The sequence below is a fragment of the Mesoplodon mirus genome (assembly GCF_964341445.2).
Source record: "Mesoplodon mirus genome assembly, chromosome: 4".
Lineage (NCBI taxonomy): Eukaryota > Metazoa > Chordata > Mammalia > Artiodactyla > Ziphiidae > Mesoplodon > Mesoplodon mirus.
Window position 1 is genome coordinate 14,392,879 of NC_138979.1, and position 16,239 is coordinate 14,409,117.

Sequence of the window (16,239 nt, forward strand, 5' to 3'; positions counted from 1 at the left end):
CTTAGAAACTTTTAAATGTGCAATACAGCATTATTAACTATAGTCAAAATGCTGTACATTACATCCTCATGACTTATTTATTTTATAACTGGAAGTTTGTATCTTCTGACTACCTTCACCCATTTTGCCCATCTCCTGAGAACTTGATCTAGTTCCTAATTGACTATAAGTCATGCTGAGGTAATATATTAGTTATCTCGGGCTGCCATAACAAAATACCATATAGGTATACCAAAATACCATACCATACACCATAAGTGGATGGGTTAAACAATAGAAATTAATTTTCTTACAGTTCATGGAGTCCTTCCATGACTTGTACGATGATAAGACTTCTTAGAAGAAGAATCGTCCAAGGTGGATATGATAAATTGCTAAGCTAAGGCAGTGGCAGTGAGGATGGTAACAGATCCATAAACTCTTTTGGAGATAAAGTTGACAGGATTGGGTACCTGGACAGGGTTGCTTAGGAAGAGAGGAAGGAATTTGGGTTGATTTTTAGGGTTCTGCCTGGGAAGATGAGGGTGTTACTCATCGAGTTACACTAAAGAGGAGGAGAGGAAGATGGAGAGAAATAGGTTGACTTTTTGAGCAACCCAGAATATTTGTATCTATGAGAGAAATTAAATGGAGAAGTGAGGCAATTATCTGAAGACTTCCAGTAAAATAAGTCTTTTAATTAGGATGGGGGAGAGAGAATGAAGGCATGTTGTGCTCTTAACTACTTTGCTTTAGGATCTTTCCATTGGAGACAACAATGATGAGGAATCACAGCCATCTTGACTTCCAACTGCTTCTTTTAGCAGTCCTGGAACTCAGTGTGGTCCTAAAGACAGAACAGAATTCACACATAGCGGGTATATTAGTTTCTTATTGCTGCAGTAACAACATAAATTTATTGGCTAAAAGCAACATAAATTTATTGGCTAAAAACAACATAAATTTACTGTCTTACGGTTATGAAGGTCAGAAGTCCTAAAATCAATATGTTGACAGGGCTGTGTTCCTTCTCGGGGAGAGAATCTGCTTCCTTGCCTTTTCCAGCTTCTATAGGCTACATTCTTTGCCTTGTGGTCCCTTCCTCTATCTTCCAGGCCAGCAGGATCTTCAAATCTCTCTCTGTCTGACATCTGCTTCCATTGTCACATCTCCTTTTCTGACTCAGACCTACCTGCATCCCTCTTATAAAGATGCTTGTGATTACATTGGCCCACTGGGATGATCTAGGATTACCTCGCCATCTTAAGATCCTTACCTCAATCACATCTGCAAAGTTCCTTTTGCCATGTAAGGTGATATATTCACAGGTTCTGAGTATTAGGATGTGGATGTTGTCTTCGGAGGGCCATTGTTTTGCCTACCACAGGGGGTCTGTCTTGTCCTTCATCTGGAGGAGGCTCAGTTCTGTGAGGACCAGAACAAGATGTTGCTGCTCCTCCAGCTTTTCTTTTCCCTCTTTCCAGATCTTAAAATGTTTTGTGGCGAACTTACAATTATGAGTTGATATCTACAAATTTTTTGTTAAATTGGAGATTTGGTGGGCCTTATTTTGAAGAGATGTGTCATCTATCAAGAAATAATTCCACAATATGTGTAAGTCAAGTCATTATGTGGTACACCCTAAACTGTCTTGTCAATTATTATCTCTCAATAATACTAGAAAAAAAGAGAAAAAAATCATCATTATTTGAAGTTTGTTGCTATGCTATGTTAGGAGGGGATATTAAAGTGATATAAAAATTTCAGCATGAGTGTAAAAGCATAATAATCCCATCCGTGAAACAGGAACAAATAGGCTAATGACCCTAAACCCCTCATTTTAGGGGTGCTTATATTCTTGGGGGAGTGGCAGTAGCCGGTTCCTACTCCTGGTAAGAAGCGTAGTGTGCACTTCCTTTAGGTAGCATTTTCTGACTTCCCAGCTGAACTACAAGTTCCTCCTCTGTTCCGCCACAGTGTCTAGGGGCAGGGTTTTACTATAGAGCATTTATCACATTGTATTGTAGTTCATTGCTTACTTATCTGTCCCACTAGATTTTATTATAAGCAGAGATCATGCCTTATTCTCCATTGCATCCCCTTGTACCTAACATCTTGCCTACCAATACTTTTATATAGAATGGATGAATGAAAATTAGTAATTGTTTCTATAACAGCTTCTGAATCTTAAATTTCCATTAATGTTTTTATTTTACATTTCTCATTGACTTGTGGTGGTTCTGTAACGGTAAATGAGGTAATTTCTCTAAAGTACATGAGATCTTTGGAAAGATGTGTCGTTAGGCTAAGGCTCATATACAGCTATCAAATGAAATTGTGAGCTAAAATTTATCATTTTCTTTTAGTTTCACCTACCAAAGTGTTGGCTTGGAAAAGTTGCCTCTATGGTGAATTTGAGCCAGCTGGAAAAATGTACACAATTTTACACAATGTCTGACAAATACAGGGCACATAATAAAACTTTGTGTAATGAGAGAATGAATCATTTATTAATTAGTAATGAGACAGATGCTTTACTACACTTCTAACATGTATTATAGAAAAAAAAATAGCCCATACTGAACCTTGTATGGAAATCCATTAGTTTCTTTTTGGTGTGATGAAGTGGAAAGCATTTCTCTTCAGTTCCTATCATTGGTGTATCAGTCGGCTTTTGCTGCAGTAATGAACAACCCCCCAAATTTCAGTGGCTCACAGAAACAATTATTTCTTACTCCCGTTATGTGAGGGTTGAGGGTTGTGGACTTGCTGTGGCTCTGCTGGGCATGACTGGGCTTACTGAATTCATTTTGGCTCTACTGGCTAGACAGGTCTTTAAATTCCTGGACAAAAATCAAAGAAGCAGCCACTCCCTGGGATATGCTCTTCTTACAGCCAGGTGCCAAGGCTCAAGGAGGTGGGAGAACAGAAGCAAACCATGCAAATGTTGTAAAGCTTCTGCTCTAAGTCATGCCCTCTGGAATTCCATTGGCTAAGGGAAGTCACATGACCAAGCTCAGAGTTACTGCAGTGGGGAAATATACTCTGCTTACTGGAAGTGTTGCCAGGCTGGAAAGGAACAAAAAATTGTGGACCAATAATACAGTCCACCACACTCTGCATCCTCTGTTTGTCAAAGCCACTATTTGGCCTTTTGTAATATTAATTACTCTTTAAGGATTTTAATTTGGAGTTCCTTTTATGTAGCTTAAATAATAAGGGTAATTATAGGGACTTCAATAGATTCTGTGTAAATAGGTCTCAGAGGTAAAAGTAAATAGATTTTGGAATTTTAACTAAAGAAAAATTTTAATTTTTTAAGTATTATAAATGTTTTCATAAGGGTCATGATGGTAATTTTTTCTTTATATCTGTGGATGTCCAAGCCAGCAGAAAAGGATTTAATTAGAGATATTGGGGTATAGTAACCATAAGGACCGATTTCTTGACTAGTCACGTGAAAAAGACATGAAAGGGGCAAAAGGTCTCCCCAGTGGATAATTAAATCATTCATCTGCTTGAAAGAGGAAGGCTGGACCAGATGACAGGTTTCTGCCAATTCTCTGTTTATAGTTCTTTGAATTTTGAAATAAAGAAGCCCTTTAAAGACAGATGGTATTAAAACTCTTCTTACATCAGTAAAATGGCACTAAGAAACTTAGAAGCTGGCTTAATGCAGAAAATAAAATTAGCAAGAAAAACATAGATGAGAGGAAAATATAACTTGAGTATTCACTGTTTACTTTTGAGAGAATAAAACACCATAGTTAATTGCAATTTTAATACATTTGTCTTATTCATACTTTCTTTCAAAAAACATTTGATAAGTATGTACTATGTGTCGGGCATTGTGATAGGTGCTGGTTGGGTAGGAAGTTATATAATTCCTAGTTAAAATATCTGATAAATCAGCTATAAATGTCACATATCACCATCATGCCTCCTTAGAACTTTTTGCTTACCATTTAAAAAGGACAATAGGAGTTTTAGACTGTCTTTTATGATCCACACTTATGAAGATCTAAGTGCTAAAAAAAATTACTGTCTTCTAGGTGATCACATACTTTTTTCCTCAGCCATTTCTTTTTTTTTTTAATAAATATTCAATGTAGGTCCTTCCCCTTCCCCAGTTTTATTGAGGTATAACTGACAAAATTGTAAGATATTTAAAGTGTACAATGTAATGATTTGATGTACATATATATTGTGAAAGGAATCCCCCTATGGAGTTAACACATCCATCACTGCTCATATTTTCCCTTTTTTTGAATGAGAACATGTAAGTTCTCTCTTAGCAAATTTCAATTATACAGTACCATGTTAACTATAGTCACCATGTTATATATAAGATCCTCAGACTTTATTCATCTTATAACTGAATGTTTGTACCCATTTACCAACCTCTCCCTATTTCACTGCACAGCCCCTGGCAACCACTTTTTACTCTGTGTTCCACTTTTTCCCTTTTTTTTCCCTTTAAGATTCCACGTGTAAGTGACATCATGCAGTATTTGCCTGTCTTGTTTCACTTAGCATAAAATCCTCCACTTTCACCCAAGCATTTCTAATTAGCTCTGGGGTGTTTTTAAACAACTGATCATCTCTGACAGCAAATTATTGTTTTATTTGCTTTTGTGGTGGGCTTGTGAGCCAGGCAAAGAGTGGTTCAAAGGCTGCTGAATTGGTGGATGGATCTCTTTTAAGAAATGATCTCTTTGGAAAAGTCAAACAGCACAGCCTCATTATGAATGTTATTTCATCAGTGCAGCCTGCCTGAGGAGCTCAGAAATCAGTAGTTTTCTTTTTTCATGAAAGGTTGCAGCTATGAGTTTTTTTAAAAAAAACGACTAATATTTGTTACAGTAGTTGCTCTGTGGCATTACTGAGTCTTAATCTGTGTGATAGCAACGGAATGTGCTTGCTTATTTGTTACAACCGGCCAATGATAATCCTCGCTGACACTTCCGCAGCGTTTACCAAGAGCCAGGCCGGTTGAAACACTTCAGAACTGCTGACTCATATAATCCTCACACTAGGAGAGCAGGAGCTGTTTTGTAGCGCTATGTTATCCCCATTTTGCAGATGTGAAAATTGAGGCATAGAGAGGCTATGCACAAAGTATGTCATGTGCACAAAGTCACATGACAGTAAGGGCAGGGTTGGGCTTTGAACTCAGGCCGCGTAGCTCCATTCTGCTGCATTTTACAAAGCAAGTCCGGTAACCTTATTAAAACCCCAAACCGATTCTTACTCCGTTTGGTATCCTACCCTCAGCCTTCAGCTTGATTTTCTGGCCCTTCCGGTTAGGACCATGAGTTTGTAATTGCTTCCCTTTATGGAGGTGAAGAACTTTTCCTAGACCCTGTGGTGTTTAATTGAAAAAATTTACAGTGTATACACACACACATAGCAAAACGAATGATGACCGTTTAGTTAATCAGGAAGGGCTTGATTCGGGCCTAAAACGACCAGTCGTTCTCCAAGGACAGATACAAAAAGTGCAGTGGTGAGGAGCCAGTGAGAGACGTCTCTCCCATCCAGGGTCCGAGGACTTCGCGTAGGCACACGGGGGACGCTTTCTCTGGGAGGAGGCCCGTGGGAGCGGCGCGGCACAGCCGGGGGCGCCGCGGGAACGTGAGTCTCCGGGTTCCCCGCGTGTCTCCAGGCTCCCAGGCCCCAGCGCGTCGCTGCGCGCGCCCGGACCAGCCTCCGCCCGGGGACGGGGCGCTGCGCGGGCGTTGGTGCGCCGCTGCCTGCGACCGGGGCCCGGGAGGAGGAGGGCGGGCGCACCCCCGCCCCGCGCGACCTTTGGGTACCGGGAACGTCAGTCTGCCTGGGAGGGGGGCTGCACCGGCCGGCGCAGGAGACAGGAGGAAGGGCGGCCGTGAGGGCGCGGGTTTGAGCCCTTCCAGCCCCGCGTCCTCTCACCCCCACCGCTCCCTCCCCCAGCCGCCGCCGCCCACCTGGCCGCCCCCGCTGCGGCAGCGGCTCGAGGCTCGCTTCCAGGCCTCCGGGTCGCAGCCCGCGCGGTCTGCGGAGCTTTCCTTGTGTCTGCCCTCCCCCTTCCCCCGCTTCGCCCGCCCTCCCCGGGGCCCAACGTGCTCGTTCCCTGTCACTTCGGTCGGGGCGCGCCGGTGGGTTTGGCCTGCGCCGCGGCGGCGAGGCGGGGGAGCGAGTGAGCGCGAGGGGCGGGAGCGAGTGCCTGTGTGAGTCACCGGTACCTGGAGCGCGAGCGACGCAGAGAGAGCGGCGCGGAGCCCGAGCCAGAGCCGAGCCCGAGAGCGCCGCCGTCCCCCGGCGCCAGGCCCCGCCGCGAACCCACCCGCGCCCCCGCCGCCTCCCCGCGCGCCGCGCGGCCCGCTCGCCCCGGGCCCCGCGCCGACACCCGACCCCGGCGCCTGGCCCGCGCCGCCCTCCCGCCTGCCCGGAGGCGGTGCGGGGCTCGCCGGGGGATGTCACAGCGGCTCCTCGGAGCCCCCAGTCGTCGTCGCTTCCGCCCAGCCGCCGCCCCCGGGAACCGCGACAATGAACCCCCAGTGCGCCCGCTGCGGGAAAGTCGTGTATCCCACGGAGAAAGTCAACTGCCTGGATAAGGTGAGCGAGGAGGCGCCGGGCTGCACCTGCTCGGAGAAGTTTTGGCATCTGGGATGGAAAGAGAAGAGTGGGTCTGTGCGTGTGTGCGCGCGTCTGTGTGTCTTGGCCCCGGGTGAGGGCACGCGAAGCAAGACGTCCGCAGGAGGGCCAGAGAGCACGCTTGGCGATCGTGATGTTGGAACCGGGAGAGGCTTTTGTCGGGGTGCGGGCGGCGGCAGAGCGGCTGCGGAGGGCGCCTGGAGGAGCGCGGCCCGGGCTGGGCCCCCAGGGGCAGTTCGGCCAACCGCGCGCCTCCCACCTCCGCTGCGACCCCTCACTGCCCCGCACGCCCACCTCAGGGATCCGCCCGGATCGCCACCTCACCCCCGCCCCAGCGCCTCGCGTGAGGGCGGCGAGGTGGCGAGGCAGATAGTAATTAACATGTCGTGGGGCGGCCGCTGCCGCATTGCTAAGAATAAGCCCCGCCGGAGAGCCCGGGCTGAGCGCGGCGAGCCAGACCCACTGGGGGCTAATCCACCCGCTTGGGGAATTCCAGAGGAAGTGGCTCTAGACCGGCCCCTGCAGCCCTGCTTCCCTGCCCTTCCCGGGCGTGGATGGAGTTGAGCAGCCTGGGACACAGCCCCTGGCGCTAGCCTGAGCGACTGACAGTTGAACCCAGCCGGAGGCGGCCCCTGTGAAATTTGCGTGTGGTCATACAAATGCCTCATAAGAGCACGCCGTCATCCCTATAGCCAGCCCAGACAGAGTCCGCGTTTCCCGCAATTTAGTGGAAGCTGGACAGGGATGGGGGGGCCGGGGGTACTTAACACAGTGCGTCTCCGGCCACCTCGGGTTGCCTGACTTCCGGTGAGCACATGTTTATCGAGATGTTACAGTGTTGTTTAGGCACTTTGAACTGGATTCGGTTTCCTTTTGAGGCCCCTTCACAGGCTCTATTTCTCCATGAACCAAGCGCAGAATTCCTTTTTGGCTGCTCGAAGAAGTGTACTACGGGTAGAGCCTGTGACATTTCTTCCATCGGAGTCTGTACGTTGTGGTGGAGAGTCATTTAAAGCTCCATTTTAATAACTGCCTCCTTTGTTTACTTAACTGAAAGTCGGCAAACATCCCCTGGTACCTACAGTCATTTTGTTGTAGTCTTTTCAGATACGGGGACTTGGGATGCACTAAAAAAAAAAAGGTCTCCTTTCTGTACCCATCCTGGAAAGGACTGGCCTTGTACTATAATTTTAAATATTTATTTTTTTCAGTATTGGCATAAGGGATGCTTCCATTGTGAAGTCTGCAAGATGGCTCTCAACATGAACAACTACAAAGGCTATGAAAAGAAGCCCTACTGTAACGCGTAAGTATTGTCAACATAGTGTGCCAGGTGTGGCGCAGCAGCAGAACATGGACGTGAGTGGATTCGCCTGTTCTGAAGAATTGACTTGCTGTGTCACCCAGGTGTGGCAGTGGCCAGTTACCTGTGTATGCTGCATACGTTGGGGCCATGTAGTTTGTTGAAGTTCATTGTATTTATGTCTTTCTAATGTGCAGGGTAATTTGTGTGTGTATTCAACCATAAGGTTGGTTCTTGAGGTTCACAGTGTTGCAGACGTAGGGGCATATGTTAGAAGCTTGCAGAACTTACACACTGAGAACACCTGGGCTCTGAAAGGCATGTCAGATAGATGGGCATTTTATTCATATGTCAGTTTCCATTTTATCGTATGATGTTGCCATACTGCATTTTCTGCCCGAACCTCGTTGCTGAGAGAAAGGAGTCTTGCTCCTTTGGCTTTAGCTGAGACCACTCCAGAGATGCTGGAGCTTAAAAAGGGAACCAAAGAATTGAGACCTGGGTATTTCCAGCTGGTTAGTAGTAGGTCTCTTGGTGGGGATTAAAGAAGGTAAGTTTTCTTTAGTAGGCTTTTCCATTGGCATGCTTCCAGCCTATAAGACTAGCGATTAGGTAGCATTTATGCAGTGCTTACCATGTGCCAGGCCCTATTCTAAGCACTTTATGCATTACTGACTCGTTTAATCATTACAGACCCTGTGACTTTGAGGAGTACTATTATTTTCCCCATTTGTCAATGAAGAAATTGAGGCATTGAGAGGATAAGCCTTGGTAAGGGGCTCAGATCACTCCTAGAGCCTGCAAACTGTAAACATTGTTCAGTGCTTCCAAATGGCTACCTTGCCGCCCTCAGCATGTGTTTCTCCACTTTTTGAGCATCCCTCCACCCAGATTATTTTCACCGGTGTGCTCTTGGCCCTGATTGCTGAGCCGCCTTCTTCCTGGTTCCCTTGTGGGGGCTTCTCCAGCCTGGCGGCGGCAGAGGATCCCTCGCCTTCTGGCTGGAGCATTGCCAGAGGTTCATTCTCCCTGGAGTTTTGGAAACAGGTTTATTCAGGTCTCCTGGAGATGGAGGGCCCATGGTTAATTCATGCTTCACTCACAGGAGTGAGTTTTCATAGACAGTAAATTTTTGGTAAACGAATGTAATGCGCTCATACCTCTCTGATGAATAACCTAAAAAAAAAAATCTCTTTGTATTTCCTTCGGTCCTAGCTTAGTGCTTACAAATACACCAGAAACTTTTCAAGAAATCAGAAAATGGTGGCATTGAACAGAATTCATGATTTGGATAAGTGAAGTCCACAGATAGTCCCAAGCCATTGATGTTTTCAGCTCTCCTGTATCGTGCCTCTTACTAGAATAACATGAAGCAATAAATGAGATTCTAGTGTCCTGGGCGCCTGCTTCTCTTAAAGAGAGGTGTAGAGGGCTGGTTAAAGATCAGAGGTAGGTTGCTGTCCCTAGAAGGGAAGGGGCCCTCGACAACCCATAAACAGGATGATTGTTCTTTGGTTAAAGAAAAGTGAACCATTCTTCCCGTAACTCTTCTAGCCTGTGGCCTGATTCCATCAGGCTTCATGGGCCACATCAGGATTCTTTAGAGCTTCACAGCCTGAAGTTTAACTGGGTTATACCAATGCCTTTGGGTGGTTCTGGAGGAATTGGGAGGGGAAGAGGAAAGACAAGAAGAGGAAAGACAGGAAAAATAAAAGGAGAAGACAGCAACAAATATATAAGTATATGTGTATATGTATGCATAATGTGTTTATGTATATGTATATATACACACACATAAACATATATACACACACACACACACACAAGACACACATATACACACACATATAGATAAAGCATTGAATGAGGGAGACAAAGAGATGATAAAAATAAAAGGACAGAAAAAAGAAGTGTAACTGAAGTGGAGTCTTTGATTGCATCGGGCCACTTGAAAGTTCAATGCTTACTACTGAGTTTCAGTTCACTCCAGTTAAAAAAGAATATCAGATTCTGCAGCAAGTCATGGACGGCTGGTTGGCCCTCTGACTTCGTAGCGAACTAGTGCCCAGAACTGTTGAGATTTGGACCCCGAAACAAAAAAACCTCTGTTTGTAGATAAGAAACATCCTGCTATGTTGTTTCATAGGTCTGAGTCTTATTTTTTAATACTTTCGTTATATCTAAATGGAATGCTTACAGGTTTTCTCTCTAAAATTTCTTACATAATTCTAGTGCTTTGTTAGTAGGTTTAAGTTGAGTTTTGGGAGTAGCATCTCAGATTTTTTTTGCTGAATGTTGAACCTTGTAGTCCACTTTATGGAGCAGAGAGACAAGGTAAGACAGAAATCCATCTTTAGTGGGTGAATGAGTAGAATCGATGGTTTAAATGTTTAATTTAGCTTCACGTTCATGTCACAGCTTGATATGCTGTCTCCCAGAAAACGAGCCTAGCAAAGTTGCAGGTTTTGTCTGCTGTCAAGGTTCCATGCTGGAAGGCCCCTATTCTCCACCCTTAGTTTTCCAAGGGCACAGGCTGGCGTGTAAATTCACTGGTCAGCATGGATTACCCTTTGGGGATCCTGATGCCTCTGCTCTAAATCAGGTGGTGTGTGCCAATCAGCTGTTCCCTGTGATCTTGGCCAGAAGGGCTGCCATAATTTCTCTGGGTCAGTGGTGGAAAATTGATTCTCTGAAGTATACTGCTACTGGAAAATGAAACATTCTGTGTCCATATAAAGTAATATTTTTCCTGCCCGTAGTTTGGCTCAGGAGTGAATACACATACATGCTTAAATGAAAATGACTATTCTTCCCCCACTGCAACTTTTTATTGTGAAAATTTTCATATACAAAATGGTTAAAAGAAGAATGCAATGAATGTCTGTATATCCTCCACTGAGATGTAACTCTTATTAACATTTTGCAGTATTTGCTTCATGTTTTTATCTAGTATATGTACAGATACATTTATTATTTTTGGACCATTTGTTAGTTTTGGGCATCAAGCTGGTTTCACGCAACAAGATATTTCATTCTTAAAAAGGACCTTATGCATGTACTAAGAATAAGGATATTTTTCTTAAAGAATCACAGAGCCAATATCACACTTCAGAAAATTAACAAAAATTTCATAATAACTTCTAAAATCTGGTCCATATTCACATTTCCCTCATTGTCCTAAGGATGTCTTTTATAGCTTTTAAAAAAAAATCCAGGATCCAATTAAGGTTCATACTTTACATTCAGTTGTTATGAAAATGGCAACTTTTGATTATTGGAGATTCAATATCAGTTCTTTAATTTCTGCTGTCATTTCTGTTGTTTTACATAACCTGTTAGAGCTTTCAGGAAGAGTATTTAAGTAGCATTTCTTGTAAAAATAACATGTAATTAACTTAAGAAACTTTAAAATAACTATTAAAATATGCTGAAAATATTTGAAAGCACAAGCAGACATTTAGGATTGTTTTAAGAAAACATAAAGGCTTTTTATTTTAATTGATACCCAGGGGCATTTTTTTAAATGGAATGAAGTAGTGAGTATTTTCTTCGGTCTAAATATGTTGCTTGTTTATATTCTTGTGTGTTTAGAGAAGAAACAAGTTTCCTGTTTGACTTCATGCAAAGGAGAACATGTATAAAATATAATTTACCTAATATTTAAATTTTGATCTTTTGATAGAATGGTCAAAGTATAGTACACGCTAGATGTAAGATTAGGCATGATACACATTTAGTTCCTAATGCAGCAGTGTACCCTACCAAAACATTTGAAAACAAACTGATCTACTTGAGGACATGCCATGTTTTCATAAGCCTTTATGTTTCATCAGCAGGCAGTGGATTCTTTTGCACGTTCAGGATTTTTTTCCCATCGTGGAACCTGCAAAGAAAAGAGGACTTGGCAATATTTTTATTGCTAAGAGGTGCTAGGAAAATAACACTAGCTGATTAGACAAAAAACGGCTCATATTTGTATGTGAGCTGGTATGCCAAGCTAAACTATAAATGTATTGCTACCCAGCAAGCCCCACAAAGAATATAAACCCTAAAGGCCATTTGTCAAATAAATAATTTAACTTATTGTAGGTGTCAGAATTGCATTTATTATGTGTTTGTAGAAAATACATCAGTTCTTAAAGTATACCGAGCAGTATCATCACTTAGAAATAGCGGTGCCAGTGACTGGCCAGTTAATGTACTGTCGCCAAACATCAAGTTGTTTTAAGTCAGGGGAAGGCTCAGTTTATGATGCAGTTGCTTCGCAGAGCATTGCCAATAATTTCCCCAAATCGTCACTTTTGCAGAGATTTTTTGGGGGGGCTGAACATTTGTCCTGACCTGCTCACGTTAAATATCCCTTGTATCTGTGTCAAATGTATCTTCAGCTAGGGGCCTGAAAGAACACAAGTGTCTGTGCTATAAGTACGTTTAGTTATCCTTCCAAAGACGCTTCCTTCTCAACAGATAGTTTCGCTTAACGTAATTTTGGACCAATTGAAAAATAAGCCAGCAGGAGCCATGCTGCGTGTTTACTTTCGCTCTGCCCGTGTTAGCGTTCCGTTTTGTGAATATGTATGGACTGTCTACAGCCTGGAGGATGCCGGGCAAGGTGCTCCTGGTATGAGCCACTCAGAATGGGCAGCTCTGTTCAGCCTGCCTGCCTTGAGGGGGATTGCCTAGGCCAGCCCCCCAGTAGCTCTCACTCACCATTTCTCTGTTGGTGACTCGCCACAAGTGCCTTTACTAAGGGGTGCTCAGAGGACATGGAAGGAAATTAAATTTAAACCTGAGATATTTTCCACCTCATATTTCCCTTATCTCTGCTGAGGCCTCCCAAACCTGGTTCCATAACACTCCAAGGGCTTGAGTTATCTCAAGGGGACTTAAGAAATTCTTGCTATTACGTTAGCTTTAATTACTTAAGAACTTTTCATAAAAGGCACAGTAGGGTGATTGGAGATTTGAAGCAAGACAGAACTGGATTCAAATCCTGGCTCCGTCATGGTCCACTGAACGAGTCTTTTGATCACTGAGCTTCAGCTTTTTCATCTGTAAAATGGGAATAGTAATGCTTAACCCGCAGGGCCATGTGAGGATGAGTGAGACAAGGCATGTCAAGGTTCCAGCCCAATTTCTGGCACATAACAGACCTTCAGGAAACTGTAGTGTTCTTATTTCTTTGGCAGTACTTTTTTGAGGAGTGAAGGAAGAAAAGGAGGATAGAAGGCAGAAGAAGTTCCTCAGTATCCATGAAGGATTGGTTTCAGGACCGTCCCTCGGATACCAAAATCCGAGGCTGCTCAAGTCCACGGTCGGCCCTCTCCGCATCGGTGGTTCCACATCCTCGGATTCAAGCAACCAGGCATCGGGTTGTACTGTAGTATTTATTGAAAAAAAATCTGTGTATCACAGTTCAAACCCATGTTGTTCAAGGGTCAACTGTATATCAAAGAAATGACAGTCATGCCCATTAAAACGTTTATACCAGTATTTTTCACACTATGGGTTGCCACCCATTCGAGGGTTGTATCTAGAACTGAAAGAAAAAGAGAGACAGAAAGAAGAGAGACAATACCAGAATGGGTTTGAGTAGTGGGAAGAGTATTGTTTTGGCAAATGTTATTTTCCTAGTTATATGTGTAACGTGTGTACTGCATCGTGATGTAAAACATATTTTTGCTGGAAGATATGGTCAAAAAAAGTTTGAGAAACACTAGCTTAGTTCCGTATTCTTAACGCCCCACACATCGCAGAGCATTGGAAGCCGCTGGCATGACAACGCTATGCCGAAAGTCCATGGATTCAGACAGCCACTGCTTTCACTCTCTCTGTCTGTGCCAGCCACACCCTACCCCACGCCAGCCGTCCCTCAGGACTCAGCTCAGCCCTCAGAGCCCTCACCATCCTATGAAGGAACCACGAGCCTACCTGTCTGCACCCTCTTCCAGTGTAGGGTGGCTCTGAGGGCATCTGTCTTGCTCACCCCATCTCCGCAGAGCCCGGCAGTCAGCGCTCAATAGAGATTAGCTGCGTCAGGGAATGTGATGGTTATGCTGCAGCTCAGAGTGTGGTCCCTGCCTCCCCCACCAGTTCAGAATGTGGTCCAGCTGAGTTCCTCCTGAGGCTGGGCATCTAGCAGAGCTGGCTTGAGAATAGGTCTTGCAGAGCCTGAATGGCGGTCTGGGGGCCAAGCTTCACCACATCTGAATACCAAGGGGTAAAGTCTTGCCACCAAAGGAGTAGGCTCACCTTTGCCAATCCAGAGTGAACGTGGTGGGCTTCCCAGGTGGTGCAGTGGTTAAGAATCCGCTTGCCAATGCAGGAGACACGGGTTCGAGCCCTGGTCCAGGAAGATCCCACATGCTGCGGAGCAACTAAGCCTATGCGCCACAACTGCTGAGCCTGTGCTCTAGAGCCTGCGAACCACAACTAATGAGCCCGTGTGCCAAAGCTACTGAAGCTCGCACGCCTAGAGCCCGTGCTCCACAACAAGAGAAGCCACCACAATGAGAAGCCTGCGCACCGCAACAAAGGGTAGCCCCTGCTCGCCTCAACTAGAGAAAGCCTGTGTGCAGCAACAAAGACCCAACACAGCCAATAAATAAATAAATAAATAAATACAAACAAAGTGAACGTGGTGGAATTTCCTTTCACTGCTTACAGGCTTGGTTTCAAAATATGATACCTTTCTAAAAGATTCTTTATGGATGCTCATTTAGTTTCTTTTGAGTTTAATTATAATCTGTAAAATGGGATAATTTCTACCTAAGAGGAACTTTATAGAAATGAAAAGGGGGAAATATTTGTAAGCCTCAGCACATCACATGACACCTATTAGTACCCAAATGTTAGTCCCCTCCCTTATTTATAATAAATTGAAAGCTGTTGTCTCATATCTCCCCCTTAAAGAGAGGAGAAAATGTTACAGGCAACCGTTTCTATGGGAGGATATTGTGATGTGTAGGGGTTCTAGTTTGCATCAGTTATAATCTGCCTCATCTGACTTCTTGGTTACGTACTGCCTAGAAAAAATTAGACCTTTTGCACACAGATCTGATGTGGGAGGATGACAGTTGTTTTTTGTTTTGTTAAAACTGGATGATTGAAAGTGAGGGAAGGAGACACTTTATTTGAACCAAATAAAAAGGTTCCAGTGTATATGCAAAATGATCTGATTCTTAGCTACCTAATGGAACCATCGATGACATAGAATGAATTTTAGTATCCTTTGAAATTGTAGAAGACCGTATTTACAAATCATGTCCTGAGTTCTGCCACATTTGAAAATGTTTCGTCTCTTGATGGTGATCTATCTGTTACAGAGTGATGTCAGATTAGAAAACATTTGGAGATGAAGCACAGCAGTATCTCCTAAATTATGGTGAGATGCAAGGTTAATGCAAGATACAGATGTGTGTGCTTAAAAGGGTATTGATTATGTGTCAGGGGCGTGTATAAGAGTGCATTTTGGTATGTCTTTAAACATTTTCAGATGAGTGCTTTAAAGGATGAGTGTTTCCTGGGAATGTCAGGAGTGAGAGAGAAGCAGACATACCCACACATGACACCCTTGTCCTCCAGAGCTTCAGGTCCCCCTTAAAGCTCTGTCTCCAGAGGAACGGGAAGTCGAATTTCTTTTCTCTTCCTTTCTGTTTCGTTCTCCTCTAGTCAGCATTGTTAGGAAGAGCTAGGCTTTTTGCAGTGTGGGAAGTGGGAGCTAGAATAATATTTATGAGCTAAGTGCCCAGAACATTCTGAGGACTTGGTAGAAGGATGATTATTGATTCTAAAGTTCTGCTAATGAATCAAACGGTTCCACAGCCTCTCTTGTTGAACCTAGACGTAGGGCACAGACATAACCAGAAAACAGGAAATTGTGGTAAGGACCAGGTTTGAATGGCAAGGATTGTTTATTCCAGCACTGGAAACCCAGCATTAATTTTATCTGTGGTCAGCTGTGTGTTTTTCTTAGTGGAGTCCTTGAGGGAGTCACGTTGTGTTCAGCTTCTGTTTACTTTTCCACACTCTGTCGACTCATTCCTGTCAAATCCTAGGAGGAGCTAGAAGAAAACTTAGTTAGATGTGTGTACTTTTGAATAGCCTCAGACCTATTTGTAGACCGGTGGCCTGGTGTACTTCTGCTTCAGCTCGGCAGTCTAAAAAGTCATTTAGACAAAAATCCTTGATGGGCCCCTCTGATGCTCATTATCTATCCAGAGCAGGCGCCGGTCAACCACACAGAGAGCGTGGAGGCGTGGAATGGCTGTATGCAGCCTAGGGCCAGAGATGTGGGATGTGGAGTTAAATGGCTGCCCGCCAAC

The 16,239-nt window shown here is 44.3% G+C and overlaps 1 protein-coding gene across 1 annotated transcript in view; it reads left to right on the forward strand.

Moving 5' to 3' along the window:
• Positions 1–6,127: 6,127 nt before the first annotated feature.
• NEBL (nebulette) overlaps positions 6,128–16,239 on the forward strand; it is a 339,992-nt gene continuing 329,880 nt past the window's right edge. The window contains exons 1-2 of the mRNA XM_082619567.1: positions 6,128–6,573; positions 7,824–7,918. Coding sequence (XP_082475693.1) covers positions 6,505–6,573; positions 7,824–7,918 — 164 coding nt within the window. The 5' untranslated portion in view covers positions 6,128–6,504. The remainder of the gene's footprint in view (positions 6,574–7,823; positions 7,919–16,239) is intronic.